Source organism: Thermobia domestica, chromosome 1 (assembly GCF_964235325.1).
Source record: "Thermobia domestica chromosome 1, izTheDome1.hap1.1, whole genome shotgun sequence".
Lineage (NCBI taxonomy): Eukaryota > Metazoa > Arthropoda > Insecta > Zygentoma > Lepismatidae > Thermobia > Thermobia domestica.
In genome coordinates this window covers 75,563,282-75,584,642 of record NC_137454.1, presented here as the reverse complement: position 1 = coordinate 75,584,642, position 21,361 = coordinate 75,563,282, and the positions used below count along the sequence as shown (strand labels likewise).

The 21,361-nt window shown below is 34.2% G+C and overlaps 2 protein-coding genes across 9 annotated transcripts in view; one reads left to right on the top strand and one right to left on the bottom strand.

The window, feature by feature from the left end:
• LOC145686322 (2',3'-cyclic-nucleotide 3'-phosphodiesterase-like) overlaps window positions 1–5,295 on the bottom strand; it is a 29,473-nt gene extending 24,178 nt beyond the window's left edge. The window contains exon 1 of one of the 4 annotated variants that reach the window (XM_081759538.1): window positions 4,935–5,295. In XM_081759538.1, the coding sequence (XP_081615664.1) occupies window positions 4,935–4,997 (63 nt within the window). In that variant the 5' untranslated portion in view covers window positions 4,998–5,295. Of the gene's footprint in view, window positions 1–3,357; window positions 3,507–3,961; window positions 4,100–4,713; window positions 4,827–4,934 lie in introns of those variants that run through there. The other 3 variants (XM_081759554.1, XM_081759530.1, XM_081759545.1) reach the window with 3 other exon arrangements.
• On the top strand, window positions 3,529–20,569 carry JMJD4 (jumonji domain containing 4). 5 transcript variants are annotated; one of them, XM_081759602.1, is made up of 6 exons: window positions 3,529–3,663; window positions 6,843–7,109; window positions 12,207–12,355; window positions 14,190–14,338; window positions 17,291–17,558; window positions 19,404–20,569. In XM_081759602.1, exons 2-6 carry the CDS (start codon window positions 6,854–6,856, stop codon window positions 19,842–19,844), a joined length of 1,263 nt encoding a protein of 420 aa, XP_081615728.1. In that variant the 5' UTR covers window positions 3,529–3,663; window positions 6,843–6,853; the 3' UTR covers window positions 19,845–20,569. The 5 variants fall into 5 exon arrangements, with proteins under 5 accessions (XP_081615728.1, XP_081615693.1, XP_081615702.1 ...); XM_081759567.1 differs by lacking the exon at window positions 3,529–3,663 and adding an exon at window positions 3,890–4,023; XM_081759576.1 differs by lacking the exon at window positions 3,529–3,663 and adding an exon at window positions 4,248–4,412.
• The last annotated feature ends 792 nt before the right edge of the window (window positions 20,570–21,361 follow it).

The window sequence follows — 21,361 nt, the reverse complement described above, 5'->3', positions numbered from 1 at the left end:
AGCTTATTTAACGGGAGCTGGGATTCAACCAGGGTCTCCACGTGCCAGAGGTGACTGCTTTAGCACTAAGCCACGCAGAACTCAAAAACAAATTTCGTAGCTTCATATGTACAATAGAATATGAATGTTTAAATGGCATTTTAACTAGAAATTCGGCTTTAAACATACGGGAGAAATTTAATGAAATCCAATAAAACCCACAACCTGTACTTACAATCAAAATGCAATATTTACATGGTATTTTAAGTAGAAATTCGGCTTTAAATGTACGGGAGAAATTTAATGAAATCCAATAAAACCCACAACCTGTACTTACAATCAAAATGCAATATTTACATGGTATTTTAAGTAGAAATTCGGCTTTAAATGTACGGGAGAAATTTAATGAAATCCAATAAAACATACTGGCTCTTTTTTTACCTTTTTTTTTTTTTCAATTGGGCTTTCCACAACCTGTACATATAATCAAAATATATGAGGATCTTACTTCTGACATCCTTAATCCAAAATGTACACTTCTTAGCACGTAACACTCTATAAGGAAGCCATGATGCACTGAATTTGTACGTAGATACAATGCGTTAAGTCATCATCCATAACGATAAAACTGTTTAACTCGTAAGGCATCTAGTAACATGAAGAATACAGTGTACTTCGACTATTCTCGCCTACGCGAATACCTATGATCGTTGACGCGCCTGTTCGATTTGGACGAACCCCTGTCTATCCCTATCAACTTTAACGTGTCCTGACTCCGTTAGATTGAAATCATGCTTTTTAGTAGCTAGCGCAACTTTTTTTTTTTTTTTTTTTTTTTTTTTTTTCAGTTTAGTTTAATTAGGATATTTCAAGACGGTGTAATTACAGCCCTAACGGTTAAGTCGTCCTAAATTGATTCGGCACCAAGGGTACAGAAGAATGGAACTTATTCCACACAAAATAATAAGATACTAGGAATGCATTTCCAGTTGAAAGAAGGGTGCTGATTTACTTTTGGCGCACCACCTTTTGGAACATCTACAGGTAAAATTAAATAGTCTGTATGAAAAGACATATTTATAAAGAACACATTTCTCCAAGCGACAGAATTAAATACAAAGTAATACACATGTACTTATGTTTAGAAGTGTAGGGTTACTAGTGTAAAAATTACTACAACTGCTTTACTACGGATAAAACTAGTGTGTACATATGAAAGACGACTGTAGGGCTATTAGAAACTGTTTCCACCGGCGATGTATTTCTGTACAGTGTACAGAAGTTGTACTACATGTTTACAAGTAGAACGCTTCTGGTATGAAACCACGATAAGTGCTACTGAAACTGGTATCATTGCCAAAACTCACTCGTTCTCACTTAGCACACATGCGTATACCCACCTTCGCTGACACGCCTATTCCCTTCAGACGTAACCCCTCGCTGACGCTCGGGCCCTTTAGCTTCTCCCAATTTTGACTGGAGTAGATAGCATTCATGCTTCTTAGTTGCCAGCCAGCACAGGTTGTTTTGTTTATTGCACTGTAGTTTTTATGTATATATCCAGACACAATATTTACACACAAATCGTAAAAGAATTGCAATTTATCAACAACTGCTTATGATGCCCCCTTTAATTTAACTATGCCATGTGAAATATTTTCATGTCGCCCAGCGCAAATTATTTAGGAAACAATAAGAAGGAAATTAGTGAAAGAATTTTTGAACAATTATTTCGAGTGATGCGCCAAAAGTAAACCTGCACGGAAACAAGTACATATTAGGTACATGAATTCATGCATGTATCCATAAACTGGGATACTTCGCAATTGATTTTTCTCACATGTAGATGTGAATCCAATGAAATTCGGAGAGCCTAAAAAAGGAGACTGTCCATAGCATCGAACTGTTCCAATATTCTATTTACCAGTTTACACAGAGCAGGGCTCAAAGATTCAGGCCACCATTGGCAATTAGAAATTTAGAGCTGGCGATCAGTGTTCAATGGTTTCTGCCTAAACTTATAGGGGTGCGTGGTTTTTACGCACGAAAATAATTGACATTGTGTGAGAGAAAATACGGGATGTGAAGTCTTCACAACGGACATGGAAAGTGACGTCTTCACAACGTTGTAATTCGCCCCTCCTTTCCCACCCTAAATCGAAAGATATATATATATATATATATATATATATATATAGTTACCTATGTTTAGCAGAAAGGGTCCAGCTCTTTTTTCTAAAAAAATTTTTACAATTTTGTTAATTTCTGTTTACATTCGATTAGTTTAGTTTATGTTCTATTAGTGTAGGGGTCCTGCTTGATTTTCCAAAAAATGATAGAATTTCGCTTATTTCTACTAATATTAGGTTAGTCCAGGTTATCTTAGATTTGGTTACGTTATGTTACATCTAAGTACTTGCATCATTCATTTCTCCTGTATTTTTTTTTTTTTTTTTTTACGTGCTTCTGGATCCCCTGTACTAAACATACTTCATTTTTTTAAACATGTATATGAACTGTCCAATTCAAAATTCATTATCCTGAATTTAATTGTCTGGTTTTGAAATTTTATGCCCCGATACAATCTCTTTGTCAAAGGCCATAAGGGAAGAGGGGGTATCTCTCATATTTTGTACGTTAAGAGATACTGGCGACCATAATTTTAGGATTGGCGAGTGTATCTGAGTTTGAAATTCTGCGCCCTGGCATAGAGTGATGTATTCACTGATCAGTGCTACACAGTATGGAACCTACCACACACCTTCATTCTTGAGGTCGGTGATTAGAAACTTTTAAACTTTTTTTCCCCAAAAGGTATAACATTATAAATTGACTGTAGTATTTTTGAAAACTACAATGCAAGTTTTACTATACGGATCCATAGTGTAAGTAGTAGTACCGGTAGTAGGAAAAGGAGTAGGAACGGGTTAGAAGCCCCGCAGAGATTGGTTGGGTTCTGTTCTCAACATGAAATGGACAAAAGAAAGACTTGCCCAAATTTTTCTGTACATTTTGCCATCTCTGGATCCGTATAGTAAAACTGCACAAAAACTACAATTCAATCGCATGACGAGATAATTCATTACATTATCAATTAGGATAGGAACATGTCAAATAATGAAGTGTAAGGTAGGTATCCATTACAGGAAATCCTGACTTATTCGCCTTGCACTACATACATCTGCCATTTTATACATATTAATGCTTGATAAGTAACTGCTATAGTATGACACCAATATAACATATTTTATCATACAACTTAAGCTATGATAGTTCTACCGGATATTATGTAACACCTATGACATTGTTTTTCCAGGTTTTGACATTGAAAATATACATTATTTTTAAACTTGTATTTGATATTAAACAAATACTTACACCATGGAAATACAACGTGTAAATAACACCAATCTGTATGTATATGTTTACATACTATGTATCCAATCGTCTTCAACCCTTTTTGTAAACACTCAACGCTAATCACGAAATGCCAATGAATATGGATATACTCTGGTGTTGTGTTGCCAACCGGCAACTTAAAATGTACTGCTACTTTCCACTATTCTTGTTAGGTTTTAGTGAATTGCCCGTGGTCTACAATAATTAAATTAAAATTTAGAGCTTAGCTTAACTCACAAATTTGGTGTACAAAGTGTCTTAGCTTTTCACATTTACCGTCATATGGTAAGACTGCGGAAATTGTTGGCATTATCTAACTGAGTACTATATCAATTATTTCCCGTGATCGATTTTAATGGGTGATTAAATGCCATGAAATTGCTATATAATAGAAATGCAAAGAACAAAAAATGTAAGAGTAAACGAAATCTGTATTTCATAAGTTAAATTATGGGTTCCAAAATAAGAAATATTTTGATTTTAAAAAATCCATTTTTTAATATATTACGAAAATATCTTGTAGTTGGATCTACTGTTGAGGGATGAAAAATAAATGAATCCTGTGCTGCGTTACTGTACTCACTGCTATCCTAGACGAGACAGATGATCTGATTTCTGATACTACATCATACAAATTATTTTCAGGTGCCTTCATTGTGCTGTGACATTTCGAATTTACATAAATAATAAAAACAGACAAAATAATCTAAATTTCATAAAGAGTGTGAAAGTATTGTCATGTTGATAAAGTGGTTGTTACGGAATTAAGATTCTCAACTATGAATCACTTCAAAGTACAATGTTATTGATTGTAGTTCGTAGTAGTTTTATAGTGCTTACTCACTTGGAGCGTCCAATCTAAGATTAACTGAGGGAAGATAAATAATCGTGCAGTTTTACTATATGGATCCATAGTATAAGTAGTAGGAACGGGTTAGAAGCCCCGAAGGGGTTGGTTGGGTTCTTGTTTTCGACATAAAATGGACAAATTAAAACCTCCAAAATTTTCTTTACATTTTACAATCTGTGGAACGGTATAGTAAAAGTGAACATTATTATTTTTTTTTTATTACAATTTATTTCTCTAGATTATTAAGCATTCAGTAATTCAGTGCATAGTCTACTTTCACTGGATTTCGTTATTCAGATCGCTTATTTGTATTTACGATCTTTGTCAGCAGCGAGATCGGCATAAGTGCACTTTGAGCAGAACATTCATAGGAATCGATTCACAATAAGCATTACGAGGAATTACTCTCCATTTTTACACAGAATGGGTCTAAACTTCCCTAACCTTAAGCTAACCCCACCCTACCCTACTTATCCCTACCTTACCTGAACGATACCACATTCTCTGACAAAATCACTTGTTCTGCTTGAAGTGGACTTCTACCGCGAGACCTATAGCTTAAGGTAAAGTAACGTTCTGTAGTAGTTTAGCATGGCCATATCAATGAACATTGCGGCATACATTCATTTAGTGGCCATCACTGTAGACGCTGACACCTACCGATGTTGGGTTGCGTAAAACATTTTTAAGTTACATGTTAAGATACCTTCGGTTCCGGATTCTGTCTTAATGTAATCGAAGTGTTTCTCCATATTATATATTTTGGCATTTATTCCGAAGTTGGCCGTCCGCTTGGTTTTCGACTAAAATCTTTAAGTTAGGTTAAGCTAGAGTTAAATTTCTGAAATTCGTCGTCCGCCAGATTTTTCACTTATCACCATATTGTTTCAAAAACTGTATCACTGTTAGCTCACATCCAGGACAACGTCTCTATACACATACAGCCATGTTCAGAATAGAAATGCTCGTTACTTTACCACAATCGAACCATGCAGTAACCTTGCGCCAGGTAGTTTTCTTCACTTGCCAAATAGTTCCATGTTTATAACCGCTTATATAAAAAAATATACAAAACTTCCTCTCTCCTTGCATATTATCAAGCAAACAAATGAGTAAATTATCCATTTCTTGCTGTAAATTTTCAAAATTTTGCTAGAAACGGACGACCAACTTTGGGACTTAATCCTGTATTTTCCTTACATGATTTCGCCACGCGCTGGCGTTCGCTTCTGCCACGCGTATTCATTGTAATAATCTTATACATTTTCACAGTTATTCCTTATGGCTGTCGTTAAGTAGAGGATTTAAGTTTTTTACCCTTATGCAATATCGAGGTTATGAAGGACAGTACCTACTTGTAACAGGGCTTCGAACCAGACCGGGGTTTGAATCCGGTGCATTGGCCCAGACCTTCATGAGCCATTCTATGTCAAATCAAGTCAAATTCCAGATATTAATTAAATTTGGTACTGTTCTTAGTGTTACTGGAAAGTTAAAAACTCAGATATATCAGGTTGGTATGTAAAATGGTTTCGAAATTACAGGCTCTCTTAAATTCTCAAAATTCACAAAAAAAAAAAAAAAAAAAAATGTGTGAGTGAGATTTATTCTATTAACATTTGCATCTGATCTGGCAAAGGACGTACACTGGTGAAAGTGTCATTTAAAAGCTTATGAAAAGAGCTTTAAGATTCTATATAACACTATGTAATTCTTTTTTTAAAACACTTTTTTCCGAAAGATTTGTTCTTTCTCGAAAAGTCGTATATTGAAAATGTTCAGAAAACGCATCATTATTAACAAAATATTCGGACTGTTATGAATATATCCCCCGAGTTTTATTTTGGGATCATTCGGTACAAGAATCGCTTTAATTTAGACTTCCGTTGTAATATGGATGGAAATAGTAATTTTGTATCATGGATAAAGCACAAAGCTATCACTGGACTAGTGAGCAAGCCACTGTCCAACCATTTATAATCAATGACGTCGCCAGTGGAAGACAAAGAATCACTCAATTGTTGTCTACCCTACAAATTTGTCTCTTTTTACCGTACTAAATATCAAAATACAAGCAAGTGCCAATTGTGCGAAACGCGGATGGAGCTTCGCGCATTCCCTTTGCTCAACAAGGGTATTCCGTAGTTTCGTGTATACAATAGAACATAAATACGTACATGTATTTTAAGTAGGAAGCTTTCTTAAATTTACATACAGTATTTAATAGAACCTAATTTTGCCCAATAAAACCCATTGGACTGTTTTTAATTTTTTTTTCACAACCTAGGTCTCACTCATGTCGCGTACGTTCGTTGGGGCTCTCTTATCTTTATTTTTTTCTAATTTAGTCCATTTTACCTTTTACACTTAACAGTATTTTCTTCTGTGCTTTTCATCATTAGGTGCTTTTCAGCACATAATCCAAATATGGGAAAACATGCTGCCGATTTTTAGGTTATTTACATTGATATTTCATTATAAGAAAACGAATAATTTCTACATTAAAATGTCTTTTAAAATGTACATTCAGTAAATTAGCATTCTTATATGTAGCTCTTTTTAACTTAAATTTAGAAAGTGCGTTTAATAATGTCTATTTTCGTTTTCCTTTCAGTTAGCTAATCAATGGCTGAAGAAAATAATGACACAAGTTTGTTAGATTTACCTGTTTTACCCAACAATGAACAATCGAAAGACGAAGAGCCTTTCGACACGATCCCTGTTATAGAAAGCAGTTTACCGTATGAAGAATTCTTCGAAAATTTTCTCTGCAAAAATAAACCATGTATTATCGAAAATAATATAACAAGCCTGTGGAAGTCCAGAAAAGAGTGGGTTAAAAACTTTGTTCCAAATACAGAATATCTAAAGGAAAAATATGGTAAGCATATTTATAAAATTTCTAGAGTTCTAATAACAAGTAATTTGGTTCATTTGAATTAATAACTACAAAAATTCACTTGTTGCAATGATAGCAATTGAAACCTTGATGTTTTACACGATTAAACATCTGATGATTGATAGTTTATTTCATCCTTGAGTGATACGTTCTTAATATTGTATATGTCAAGTTACTGCACAATAATGCATATTTAAATGTATTTTAATCTTACTATAGCTACAATGTATGTTGGTTGATTAGGTTTGTGTTAGCTTCCTTTTCAGTAGCGGGGCTAGTTCGTGTAGACATGGATCCGCAGCTTAACTTGGGATCCGAACCTCATAAGAGCTCCCACCAGCAACCTACAATGAATGTGTCTATAACACAACTACTGGTACATGTACCATACGTAACGAAAGTTTCCTGATATTTTCTTCAATGTTTAATAACAAAATAATGAATAGATAAATAAAAGCACTTCGATATTTCCTAATTTCTCCTAAATTTTTTCCCCATTTTTTACTATTAAGTAATAAATTATACAATTTATCTTCCATGTAAAAACACCTTTAAATACAAATCAAAATGGAAATTTTCTTTCTGACCAAAAGTTGTAATTTAAAGACACCATCTTGTAAAACTATTCTTCAGCATATCACCTTCCAAAAATCTGAGAAAAATATTTCTTAGTTATGAAGATACAACGCTTGAAACAACGCGAAAGTGTCCTGCTTACGTCACGGCAACAGAAGCAAGCATTTTAGTGTGAGTTCATACCGTATCCCTCTCTGAAACCATATTGTAAGCTTTAAGAAATGTTCTCATACTGCAGTTTCTTAACTATAAATTACAAGTAAATATAGTGAAATAGTAAAAAGAAAAGTGACAGACTAAGTATAAAAGTAACGTAATAGCATAAAAGACCTATTCTCCTAGTTTAATATATATTAAAAGTCATTTGTAATGTTCTATCATTACAAATGTTTTAAATACATATAAAAAGGATTACTTAATTATTGTTAAACCGAAAACGTTAGGAGTCTAAGTACTGTATCAATTCAAATTAGATTGAGAATATTTAAGCCACCATTTTGAAGATTTGTAGTGAATATCCATGCTATTACATTGCGGCTACAGATAAGCACTTTCACAACCAAAAAGCTGTTTTTTTTTTTTGTTTGTTTTTTAATCCATATCCTACTACATCCTTACACTGTTTATGCTATTTACTATACATATTAGCAGTTGGTCACCCCACACCATTGCTACAAGTGCTCTAAGAATCGCGTTATATAGCACTTTATTTTTGTATTTTTATTTATTTATTTTACATTTTTTCCTGTATTTCCACAAGGGAAATACTTCCGTGGTCATCGCGGTGGTTTGTAGCTGAAGAAAGTTGCAGCGAGTAGAGACAGATAGATGGTTAGGCTGCCGAAAGAGCATTGTGAACAAGAGAGGAGCTCAAAAATTTTTCTTCTGACCTAGGCGCCATTTCTCAAAACTAGGTACCACAATAATATTATTTAAGCGTGCCTACATAATTTTATTTTGGATTTAAATTATCTAGACGCCAGACTCGTATTTTCACTCGCCATGGGATTTTTCGAGCCTGAAATATTAGCAGAAATTCATTACATATGTGGTTACTTTGAAGCTTCAAATTTTTCTTTTCAATAACCTCACACGAAGTAGTGTTCTAAGTATACGAACATAAGTTTATTTATATTCTTTCTCTCGTCAGCTCTGAGTGTGAATAATGTTTGGTATATGCTGGTATACTTGAAAAAGATCATATCGTAAAAGTATTATGTTTTTTATGTTTTCAAAAGTCCACAAGTTTTTTAAGTTGAGTTCAACACTTTATTCAAGTTCCGTTGGTCTAGGTTGGTTTCCCCTTGTATTGCTTCACTCACTAAAACAGAATATTGTATTTATTACTCAGCATGACATATCACATATTACAAACGTTCATAATCAGGGAAGACGGTGCATCAGTTGTAGAGTGCTTACCTTTGGTGCGATGGGTTCCTGGTTCGATCTCAGGCTATTGAGTTTATGGTGGAAAACATCGTGGTCGTGTGTTTTCTAACGGTTATGACGTTTCTTCACACGACCATCCCGCCAATTCTTTTATAGTAATTTAATTTCCTTAATCTGCCGGTTCTCTTAGCCTACAGGGCTAGACGTGGGGCGTGAAACTAGAAATTTCATTCAGTAATCAGCTTACTTTGAACTAATTTATTGTCGTTACTTTGTTGTCATATTTATTGGTTATAGTTGAAATGTTAACTTATTTGTTCAAAACACTTCAGTTGATCTGTAAATGATCACCTGGACTAGTATAAACAACTTACGAGTATGTTTTGTTGGCTAAAGAAAACGACGGTAAGCGCGAAGGTATTATGGGGAAATAATATTGTTAATATTTAAAATGGTTCGATAATAGCACTGAAGAATTCTCAGAAAACTCATGGGCATTATTATCATCTTATGTTTATGCGTCCTAGTGTTGAATTCAGATTGAATTTAGATTATTTTTAATTGTGGAAATGATTTTTCATAAGTAAATTTCCTCTTGTTCTCCCTTGAATGCATAACTATCGAATTCACTACGAACTGCAATATGAGAAATTAGCACTCAACTGTCAAATTACTGTACTTTTATTTCTTTTTTTCTTTTTCTTTTCTTAAAATTGAATAAAGTTCGTATTGTAAAGTCAATTGGTGACCCAAACATGTGGTCATTAATTTGTGTATTAACTCAGGCTGCAGACAATACCTATTTACGTAAAGATACTAAATAAAAATACTATCACAACTGCCTTGGTGCGTTTACACTTGTAGCATACATTACATCTGTTAAAAGAACTGGAAAACTTGGATGAATAGCTGTATTCATAGACACTGATTGCGTTGTACTTTTAAGCAAGATAAAGCTTGTTAAATATTTAAGTGGTTTAGTAAATTCAATGTATTCACTTTATTACTGAATAATACTTGAGGAATATATGTAAAGATGAGTTGCCACGTTAGAAGAAATTGTAGCTGTCATAAAATAATAATAATAATAATAATCTTGAAACCCTACCATATTTCACCGTGTACACTTTTCCATCTTGCAAGGAGTCGAACAGTGTCCAACTTTCTGGGACGTCTTGCTTGCTGCCTGCTATCGCCCACCCGCTGACATAAAGGAAAAACCAGTTTCGCCGCTTCCGAAACAACGGATTCTTTTGTACAGGGAGGGGGAGTGCGCCAAAATACACGTTTTTAATTAGGAGGTTAATTGTTTGTCCACTAGACTGCAGTGCTGCATGGATGGTGATACCTTGCTTACAATAAGTTGTAAAATCTAAACAGTAGATAGAAAGATCGGGTAGCAAGGTCTTTTTTATGACAGCTACAAGATTCATGTAAAGTGGAAACGTGGCTTTAGATACTTTGTTCCATAATCTTGCAAATTAGTACAGTAACATTGTCCTTAGCTATTCGACCATATTGAAATAATAATTTAAAAAAATACAAAATAGTTTACTTTTCAAACAAATTGATTTGTTACTTTTTTATTCTTCGTTTTATTAGCAACGTTGTATACACTTGTAAAACATGCATCGTATCTTTTCCTAAGTCGTTTTCGTACTGAGCAGCACATACATTTTCCTCTGAACCGACAGATGACATATAAATCTGGCGGTCATTGTTTTAAGCTCACGAGTAACAGACCTAAGTTCAATCACAAAGTTCGACCAGTTAAAATCAACACATGAGCGAAAGAAAGTGCTTCCCGTAATCAGCTAGCTGTAAAGTATTTTGTAGCGCAATAATAATAATAATAATAATAATAATAATAATAAAAGTCGGTCCAAGTTTATAAGTAAAAATTGTTTTTTGTTTGTATGTTGTATCTACACATCTTACGATTTCAGACTGATGTTTCTTTTCTGCATTATCTTCAAAGAGTTGAGTAGAAAGAATAGACAGAATGCTTAAATTTTTAAACAGTGGCCCTGTATGGAGTTAAAGTTTGTACGTTGTTGAGCATTCTGATTACTCTTTTATGAAGTTGAAATATTACATGATTTAAAATATTACATGATACACACATGTGGTTGCAGTCGAGATTGGTTTGACTCATTTGATTGTACAGCGTACTTAATTGTTTTGCTGTTCCTCTTCATTCAGTGCAAAATTTACGAACCGAATCAACAAAAGAAATAGTTCTGCTTTCCATATCTAAACATCACGACTTAATACCAAACTTCTGTGTTAACAAAATGTACTGTAAGCCATAAAATTGAAAAGAAAACTTCGGAATTTCCCTAAATTTGACACATACGAATTTAAGTGAGATGGATAGACAACTTACATATAAACCGTAGGGAAAGAGTTGTAAAATGTATTAAAAGTATCATGGATATTAACTGTAAAAAATAAGTCATTTGTCTTCTTGAACTGTTTCATACGCATACAGCCATATGGCTGTATAATCAAAGTAATTCAATGCACAATTATATACTTCTTTATTCTTCATAGTAGCACCTTCTAAAATATTTAGTATTCCTCTTGTACACTCATGTCTAAAATTATTGTCGCATGTCTATAAATATGTTGTTGTAGGAATATAATTTGATATCGAATTCGGCCGCTATTTCTTATAATGTTAGTGTGTGTATAATCGGCAAAGACATGTATGTGGCTAATTTCATGTCAAAAGATTAGTAAATAAGAATAATAAAACGAAAATAAAACTTGTTTGTCCATTTAGCAACATTCTGTTTTACTCCCTCTAATTTTCGTATTTATATGAAATTTACCACAAATATACATGTCCCGATTATACACATAGTATCAGTATTAAAAGTACCCTGTAAAATCATTATCAAATTATATTCTTACAAGAAGACAGGTATAGATATTCGACAATCATTTTGGACATGAGTGTACATAGCTCAAGTATGTTGATCATTTGACTTTTTTCTTTTTTGATAGAATTCGTTTTTGTTTATTTATCCCTAAAGTAAGATTGAGAACTATTGTTACGCATACAATTCTGTGAAATAATGAATATTAATTTACACTTTCCTTCCTCTACAGGAAATGCCAAAGTTCCGGTTGCAGATTGTAAGGAAAGGTACTATAATTCTCAGAAGAAGTATGATAATACGTTTGCAGAATATATAGACTATTGGAAAGATTATATTCATCATACGTATTCAGCGGATTTCCCTTGTTTGTATTTGAAGGTATGTATTCACTTAAAGGTACAAAAGCGTTGTATTGTGAATTGGTATTTTGGTTGAGTTACGTAATGCTTATCTAGCCATCAAATTATATTTATCACAAGCATAGCAACATCCCCAGGTGGTACAAATTCTTTGAAGAGGGCCATGTGAACCTTGCGAATTTGCCACGGCCAGGCTTCCAGTAACACATCAAGCAAATGGAATGTCACGGCCATTGAATAAGTAATTCATAGTGACCGACGAATCCATCTTCGAACATTGTCGAATATGTTTACCATTTCACATAGCAGACCATCAAGTAATTCTTGGCTGATGTTTCAATTTCGATGAGTAAGTCAAGTCGGTTGTGCGCAGATGCCTATACTCCTAAAAGACGAACTTCTACAAACAAGATATTTTGAAACTTGTGCCCCGATAAAAAAAAAAAAAAAAAAAAAAAAAAAAAAAAAAAAAAAAAAAAAAAAAAAAATTGTATCAAGACTTGACGGCTATGTCGAAAAGTATCTTTTAAATGAACCCTTACTTTGTATATGTATTCTTGATGTCTTACCTATTACACTTTCTTCTGTAAACATTGTGTGTTACTTATCGATCCAACCTCGTATAAAAGATTAAAAAAAAAAGGCGGAAGAAGGGGTTAGAATTGGATATAAACTTCATTTTTCATACTGAGTCGTTTTGTTTCAATTGATTGTGCCCCCGTTGCATTTTTCGGATACCATTTGTAAGTTGCCACCTTAAAAAAAAAAAAAAAAAAAGGCTCATTACCTTGGAAGTTCTTTGAATTACGCAATCTGAAGACCCGGATATCATGACTACCAGTTTTTCTATTATCTTGAGGCTATAGATGCAAATATTATTTTGGCACAATTCTTCGTAGTTGTTCTTAATCTCTAAAAGTAAATACTCTATTAAATTATATATTTTACTACATCTCGATTAAAATAATTACTATGTTGAAAGAACTCTGAATGCTATTTTTCGAATTACTTGTTTTAATTTGTGTCTTTGTTGGCTTTTACGTGTTAAGTCGTTTCGATGAAAAAATAAAGTCCTCGTACTTTTTTCTTTCTTTTTTTTAATTGTGGAAGTCTATTATTTCAATATCTATGCAATCAGTCCTTTGATATCTTTATCAAGCCAAACGTCACTTTGGATTACAAGATCGAGTTGATAAATTCATGTTAGTCCATTGAAATCTTGACCCAAATATTTCGTGAGTCTAACATATAATCCATTAACTCAATCTTCTGATCAAACGAAGGTGACGTTTACTTTGATAAAAGTACCAGAGGATTGATTGCATAGATGTCAAAATAATCGACTTCCAAATACAAATACCAAATATGGAAGGTACACTCATGTCCAAAATTTTTGTCGCATGTCTATAAATATATTTTTGTAGGAATATAATTTGATAACGAATTCGCGCGGTATTTCTTATAATGTTAGTATGTGCAAATTTCATGTCAAAAGAGCAGTACATAAGAGCAATAAAACGAAAATAAAACTTTCTTGTCCATTTAGCAACATTTTATTTTACTCATTCGAATTTTCATATTTATAATTCTTTTCCTATGAAATTTACCACAAATCTGCATTTCCCGATTATACTCATAGTATCAGTATAAAAAGTACTCTGCAAAGTCATTATCAAATTATATTCTTACAAGAAGACAGTTATAGATATGCGACAATCATTTTAGACATGAGTGTACGTAAACTTTCATTTTATATGACATGATTTTAAAAAAATATCATATCTTATTGCGTATTAAACAAAAACGAAAACTTTAATTAGTTTTGGTTAATTGTTTCTTATATTCCTCTCCAGGATTGGCATTTTACTCGTGATTTCCCAGACGATATTGTTTATCGAGTGCCTCCTTTCTTCGCCTCGGATTGGCTAAATGAGTATTGGACTGAGAGAACTGATATGTGTGACGATTATCGATTTGTGTATATGGGACCAAAGGGATCCTGGTGAGTTTTATAAGAACATTTCTTTTCATTAAACGAGCATTAAAGCCATGAAGTTGTGTATAAAAACATTAAATATTTCATTAAACATTGAACAAGAAAAGCTATTAAATTGACCATTTGATCCTGTCTGATAGCAGTTAAACGTATACAGGGTGGCCCAACCAGCATCGATCAGGTATGACATTTTAATTTATTAAGATAATGTATTTATTGCTTTCTCTTCCGAGCTTAAGACATAAGTAAAAAGAAACTGAGAACAAATAATGAAGAAACTAAGTCAATAGTTTATGGATCACGATAAGTAAATGATATAAAATGCCGTAAGCCGATCAGTACGAGACTCTATACCTACTTTTGGGCCACCGGGAGATTAAGAAAGGAAAAAAATAAAATAAAGTGAAATGAAAGCTTTCAGTTTTGCATTCCAAGCTTATGCTATATGGGCTAAAGAAGACTGGTGATTGATGAAAGTGAATGATTACTAGGTATGCAATATTGCAAATTTAGAGCGAAACGATTTATTTTTGTTGACTATTCATTGAATGTTTTAGTGCATCAATTGTTTTCTTGAAAACGAACACAACATGCAAATAGTTGTTAAATTTGGCATATCAGCGAAAAGCATAATGGCTTTGAAAAATTGTGTTCGTAGAACAAAACGAAAAGGGCTTTGTCGTATTTCTAATATTGAAATTTTGTTTTCCATTGTTTACAATGAGAATTAGCGCGTCAAATGCTTTTCCAATGTTAAGTCTATTGACTTCCCATTGTTCAGTGATTATTCCTCAATGTTATGTCTGATCGAGACGTGCGACCCCTTACGACACTTAGTGCGCTCTCTCTAATCATCATGTAAAATTTGATTAAGAAGGGTTGAGGTATCTCGGATAGCCAGTTTTCGGTGATTATTCCTCAATGGTATGTCCAGTTGGAGCCTGCTACGCCTCGCGACACTCAGCGCGCGCTCTCGAATTACCATTTCAAATTTGGTGAAAAACGGTTCAGGCATCTCGAAGAGACAGTTTTTCGGTGATTATTCCTCAATGGTATGTCCAGTTGGAACCTGCTACCCCTCACGACACTCAGCGCACGCTCTCGAATTACCATGTCAGCTTTGGTGTAAAACGGTTCAGGCATCTCGGAGATCCAGTTTTTCAGTGATTATTCCTCAAAAGTATGTCCGATCAGAACGTGCCACCTCTTACGTCACTCAGATCGAACCACCATTTCAAATTTAGTGAAGAACGGTTCAGGCATCTCGGAGATCCAGTTTTTCAGTGATTATTCCTCAAAAGTATGTCCGATCAGGACGTGCCACCTCGTACGTCACTCAGATCGAACCATCATTTCAAATTGGGTGAAGAACGGTTCAGGCATCTCGGAGATCCAGTTTTTCAGTGATTATTCCTCAAAAGTATGTCCGATCAGGACGTGCCACCTCTTACGTCACTCAGATCGAACCACCATTTCAAATTTGGTGAAGAACGGTTCAGGCATCTCGGAGATCCAGTTTTTCAGTGATTATTCCTCAGTGGTATGTTCGATCAGGACATGCGAGCCCTTATGACATTCAGCGCGCGTTTTCGAATCACCATGTCAAGAACGGTTCAGGCATCTCGCAACAGTATCTGAAGAAAACGAATGCCTAATTCGAGTAAAGAGGAGCTTCAGTTCAATGAAATAATTGCTGTTAGAATGTGGAAGAAAACGGGATAATCCAAGAAGACTCATGTACACAAATGTTGTCCACCACAGACTTACCAGGAAGTGCTCGCACTAGAGGGAATTTCTTTATCACTGAGCCGACTACATTGATTGAAATATGAAGTATCACAGTATCTAAAAGTTCCTTTCAAGTGTAACGGTATGACGGTAACGGTAACGGTATCACGTTGTCTTTGTCTTTCATACAAATTTTATGCTTATTCTTAGTATCTTTAAAAGCTTCGAAATTTTTACAAGAATACTACTGATATTTATTATATCAAGTTAAAAGCTGTAGCTTCATATCATAATATTGATTAATTAGATCTGATTTTTGTTTTATATTTCTAATATCTTAACCTTTAATTTTCAAAGTTATGTCATCAAAAGTCAGGTAGTGAGAGGCAACTTAATGTCACAAGGTCTTCAAACTTTAAGTCTCACATTTTAGTTGCCAGTATTTTAATCTTCATTGAAGTTTCCAGGGTAAAATGATCATATTCAAAATAATAATAATAATAATAATAATAATAATAATAATAATAATAATAATAATAATAATAATAATAATAATAATAATAATAATAATAAAATAAAGTAAAATAAAATAAAACTAAACATAAAACAGAAAACTAAAAAATGACTTTTGGAAACTTTTTTGTTTATACGCGATATAACATTTAACAGGATTGTCGATGAAATTGTGTTCGTTTCTTTCTTTTCAAAGTTAAAAGATAGCACATCGCACGAAGAAATATGAATGCTAATGCGAGTTTCGCTCTCATTATTATTATTATTATTATTATTATTATTATTATTATTATTATTATTATTATTATTATTAAAATAAATCCATTTCTTTTTCAATACAAACGAAGAAGTTTCTAGACGAAAGCTTGACAATATAAATCATATTGTAATATATAACTGACTAATATGTTAAAATTTTCATATTTTGTGTAATATGCAATTTATGTATAATAAATATAAAATAATTCCATGTATCTTTGCATATTTTTGTTTTCAGAATTTTTATAATTTCAGTATCTCATGCGGCGCTGGTATCACTCTGATGAAGCATTGAAATTTGATGATTCCAAAAATAAAAATACGCAAAGGTACATGGCATTTATTGACTATTAGTAGCTAGTTATGCAGTTACTGTGGATATTACAGCATGGATCGTAATTAAAAACATATTTCCGTTCAAACTATAGATTCATTGAATTAAAATACGTTTAATTCCAGGACTCCGCTTCATGCAGATGTCTTTACGTCATTCAGCTGGTCATGTAATATTTGCGGTCGGAAACGTTGGCTAATCTTCCCTCCCGGAGAAGAGAAATGCTTTGAAGACAAATACGGACAAATAGCGTATGATGCTACATCGACTGAACTTAAAAACGAAGATATGTTTCCCCATTACAACAAGTTGAAAACCGTTTATGATATAATACAAGAACCTGGGCAAGCTGTATTCGTACCATCTGGGTGGTTTCATCAAGTGTGGAATCTGGTAGGTTTTGTTGGAAAAGTAGTCGCTACCTTGAAAGAGAAATGTATATTTTGAAGATGAAGTTCTGTCGCGGGAAGGAAATTATAGAGTGTTTTATCTTGATTAATTCAATAAATTAAGATATTTTTTATAAAATATAAAAATCCGGTTGACACATTTTTCTTAACTAAATGACATGACCAACCCTACTGTCAATGTGTTTATCCCAGCGAAATCATTTCAAGAGCTGATGCTGTCATCAGTTAATAAGCAACAAGTTTTGTGCTTCGTTTATTTAGTTTTTGTGATATTTTTCGGAACAGTTTGGATATCCAGTGTCAGGATGCATAATCGTTTTTCGTACTTGGAGCAACCAGGAGTAAGACTAGTTCTTGATATGATTCCACTGTGATACACACATTGATATTGTAAGGGTAGTCATATAATTTAATTAAGATTTGTCATATTGTATGATAAGAGCTAATGCTTTTTATTTGTTGAGATGCATAATTTTGAAGTTAAGGCAATGAATAACTTGCACCCAGCAAATAAAAAAAGGGCTTTTAGAGCGACATCTCAAAAAATTATGTTTCTGCACTTACAATTTCCACAGATTAATTTTTCATATTCATTTGATTCCATTTGTAAAATTTGAAAGCATTCAAATTTAGATTTAACTGTCGTGGCATACTTACCCGGTATATTTAAGTTTAATATTGTGCATTATGAACGTTGTCAAGTTAGTGCCTTCAGCCTACAGCGTTAAGCATCAAACATATATTTCAGTGGTTTTCATTCTATGATAATAGTAATGCGTCATCGATAGTAATCAAGATGTCTCAACACAGTTGATTGTACTAACAGGCCCGGATCATTTCTTTTCTTTTTCTTTCTTTCTTTCTTTTTCTTTTTCTTTTTTTTTTTTGTGTGTGTGTGTGTGTGTAACGTATCTACCAATACACAAACGAAGGACCAGCAAATATTTAAAATCTTTTAACAGTAATATTTCCTAACGTTGAACACTCCATTTTGTCGGACGTGCCCAATTTTGCACGTACTTTTCTGAAATTAGAAAAAGAAACCGAAAGAAAGAAAGAAAAACATTTATACATTCTTATATTAACTCAAGCTCTTTATCTTGGACGCTTCTGTCAGTTGAACCGTTGTCGAAGTAACCTCAGGTGTCCAGTATAGAGAAGTTGTACGTGCCTTCTCTAAGTACTTTATCTGAAAATACATTTTTTTTTTCATTTATCTAGATCAGTGATAGCCAAACCGTCGATCAGGAGCTACTAGTAGTTCACGGGGACATTTTTGGTTGGCCAACTTTGATTCCTCCACTGAGCTGACGCTAATGACAGGGGACGCTGACAACTGCTTCTCTCTCCCGCGCAACTGCTATTGTCAGCCTCTTCTCGCAGTTGATTGTACGTACAGTATATGCGTGGGGTTGTGCATGTTATGTTTATCGTATGTATATTAGACATTTGCTAACTTTGGATAGTTAGCTCTCCAAACGTCAATTCATTTCTTATTTTGTTGCGAATATAATTAGTTAATTTAGAGTTCAGTATCCCTTTTCAGCACCGAGACTATACGACAGCTAACGTGGTATTCGAATCCTTAAGCTCCCACCGGGCTCCTGCACTGTCATAACCACAAGGGAGCTCTGAATTAGGATTAGAGTTACCACGTGTGATAATTATGACATCATTACACAGGTATTCACTTCCACACGTCAATTAACATTTTTGACATGAAAGACACTCCATTCTTACAGTTTTACAAATCCAGACCCTTGACAACGTAGAATTTTCATTCCGAATCTCCTTGCATACCTTATCGATCATTTTCTTTCTTTTTTAGGAGGATACAATATCTATCAATCACAATTGGGTGAATGGCTGTAACATTGATAAGGTATGGCGAGCGTTGCAGAGCAATTTAATAGATGTACAGAAAGAAATCGATGACTGCAAGGATATGGATGAATGGGAGGCACAGTGTCAGCTTATTCTCAGAGCTACTTTCGGAATGAATTATGAAGAATTTTATAGATTTCTTGCCTGCATTGCGAAGAAAAGGTTACAGTGTATCAGAGAACAAAAGGATCTTATAGTGTATGGTGACTGGCGTTTCGGCACAAATCATTTACTGTTCGATCTTAGCCAACTTAAGAATGTACTGAGTGATTTACTCTCAAATATCGACACTAATAAGCTTGCTTTCTGTCATAGTTTAGAAGATAGTCCACAGGATTTACTAGCTGAGATTGAAAGTATTCTTTCTGATTCCTGTGTGAGATAGCAAATGTTGTATTTAGGTGTTCCTTTCTAGCTTCTCGTTTTAAGAATTCTTTCAAATGAAATAAGTAGGACGTGGATTCTTAAATGGTTTGTGTAGTCTTTCAAATAACAACAAACTCCAATACAAACCTGAATTCACCGCAGAAATAAAATAACTCGTGTTTACCTGCTCTGGATTGAGCTCTGCTTTTGTGTTGCTATAACATACAATGTACGACGGGGTGAAAAGGGAAGCGAGATCTGGGAAGTAGGAAAGTTGTACAAGTAGTTGGAATCTACTTAACCTTAATTGCTACATTGTGTGGTGACTTTTGTGGAGAGCATTATCTTCATGCAACAAGACTTGTCTGGGTAACATGCTTCTCCTTCCTATTTGATGGTTCTCCGTAATTTGGGAATTAATTGTATGTAATAATATCCCATGATAGTTTGTCCGTGTTTAAGATAATCAGTGAAGAGAACTCCTTGGCATCCTAAGACACAAATTGGGATGGTTGGGCTTTGAATTTGCGTGGAGGGGCAAATTCACAAAACGTAAAGATCATTTATTTAAGTTACTAACCTTCATGTTCCCATTAACAGCTGTCAAACTATGAACGTTTGTAGAACAAAACAATGACGATAGACAATGAATAGTGGACTGTATTTTCTGTATTCTACTAAAATACATAAATGTACACACGGAGCAGCAATTTCCACCACACAAACAAAAGTACTGTCTTAAAACACACACGCATTTTCGTAGATCAAATGTCTCTGTGTGAGATACAAACAATTGTGAAAACTGCTGGCCATTTTATTGTACTCCACCAAACAGGATATACTGCGCTACATACTGTCAAAACAACTGAATTGCCTTAGGCAACTCGAACACTGTTGCGAGCTTGAAAAATACACACTGTTAAATATGCAAATTATCGCAAACAAGACTGATGAAATAAAATAGATGATACGAGGGTCATTTAACTCGAAGTGGCAACATAATTGTGAAATGGAATGTAGTGAATCACTCATCTCAAGAAGATTACAGTCCTTTGATGTAGTCTCCGCCACCTGTTGAACCCTTCGCCAGATGTATGATAACCGTTGAATACCTGTCAAAGCCCCACTTTGTAAGAGGGTATTGACATTGCGCCCTAAGGCACGAACAATGCTGGGAATATCTCTGAAACCTTTGTCCCTGAGAGGTTCTTTCATTTTTGGGAAAAGATCAAAATCGCAGGGACTCATATCCGGGGAGTATGGCAGGTGCTCCAGTACCTCCCAATCCCATCATCGTAACAGTATGTACTGGGTTGGCTGTATGGCATCTGGCATTGTCGTGTATGTGATTTGGTTCACACTCCAGGAGGTGTGGACGTTTGCGCCGCAATGCTGGTCTCAAATAGTGACTGAAACATGAAACATAGTATGCAGCATTGATGGTAACGCCCGGTGGAACTTGATGTGCCTTCGTGGTCGTATGGCATTATCATCATTACCTTCACGTTTGCTGGCTCTTGCCTAAGCTCTTTCAGT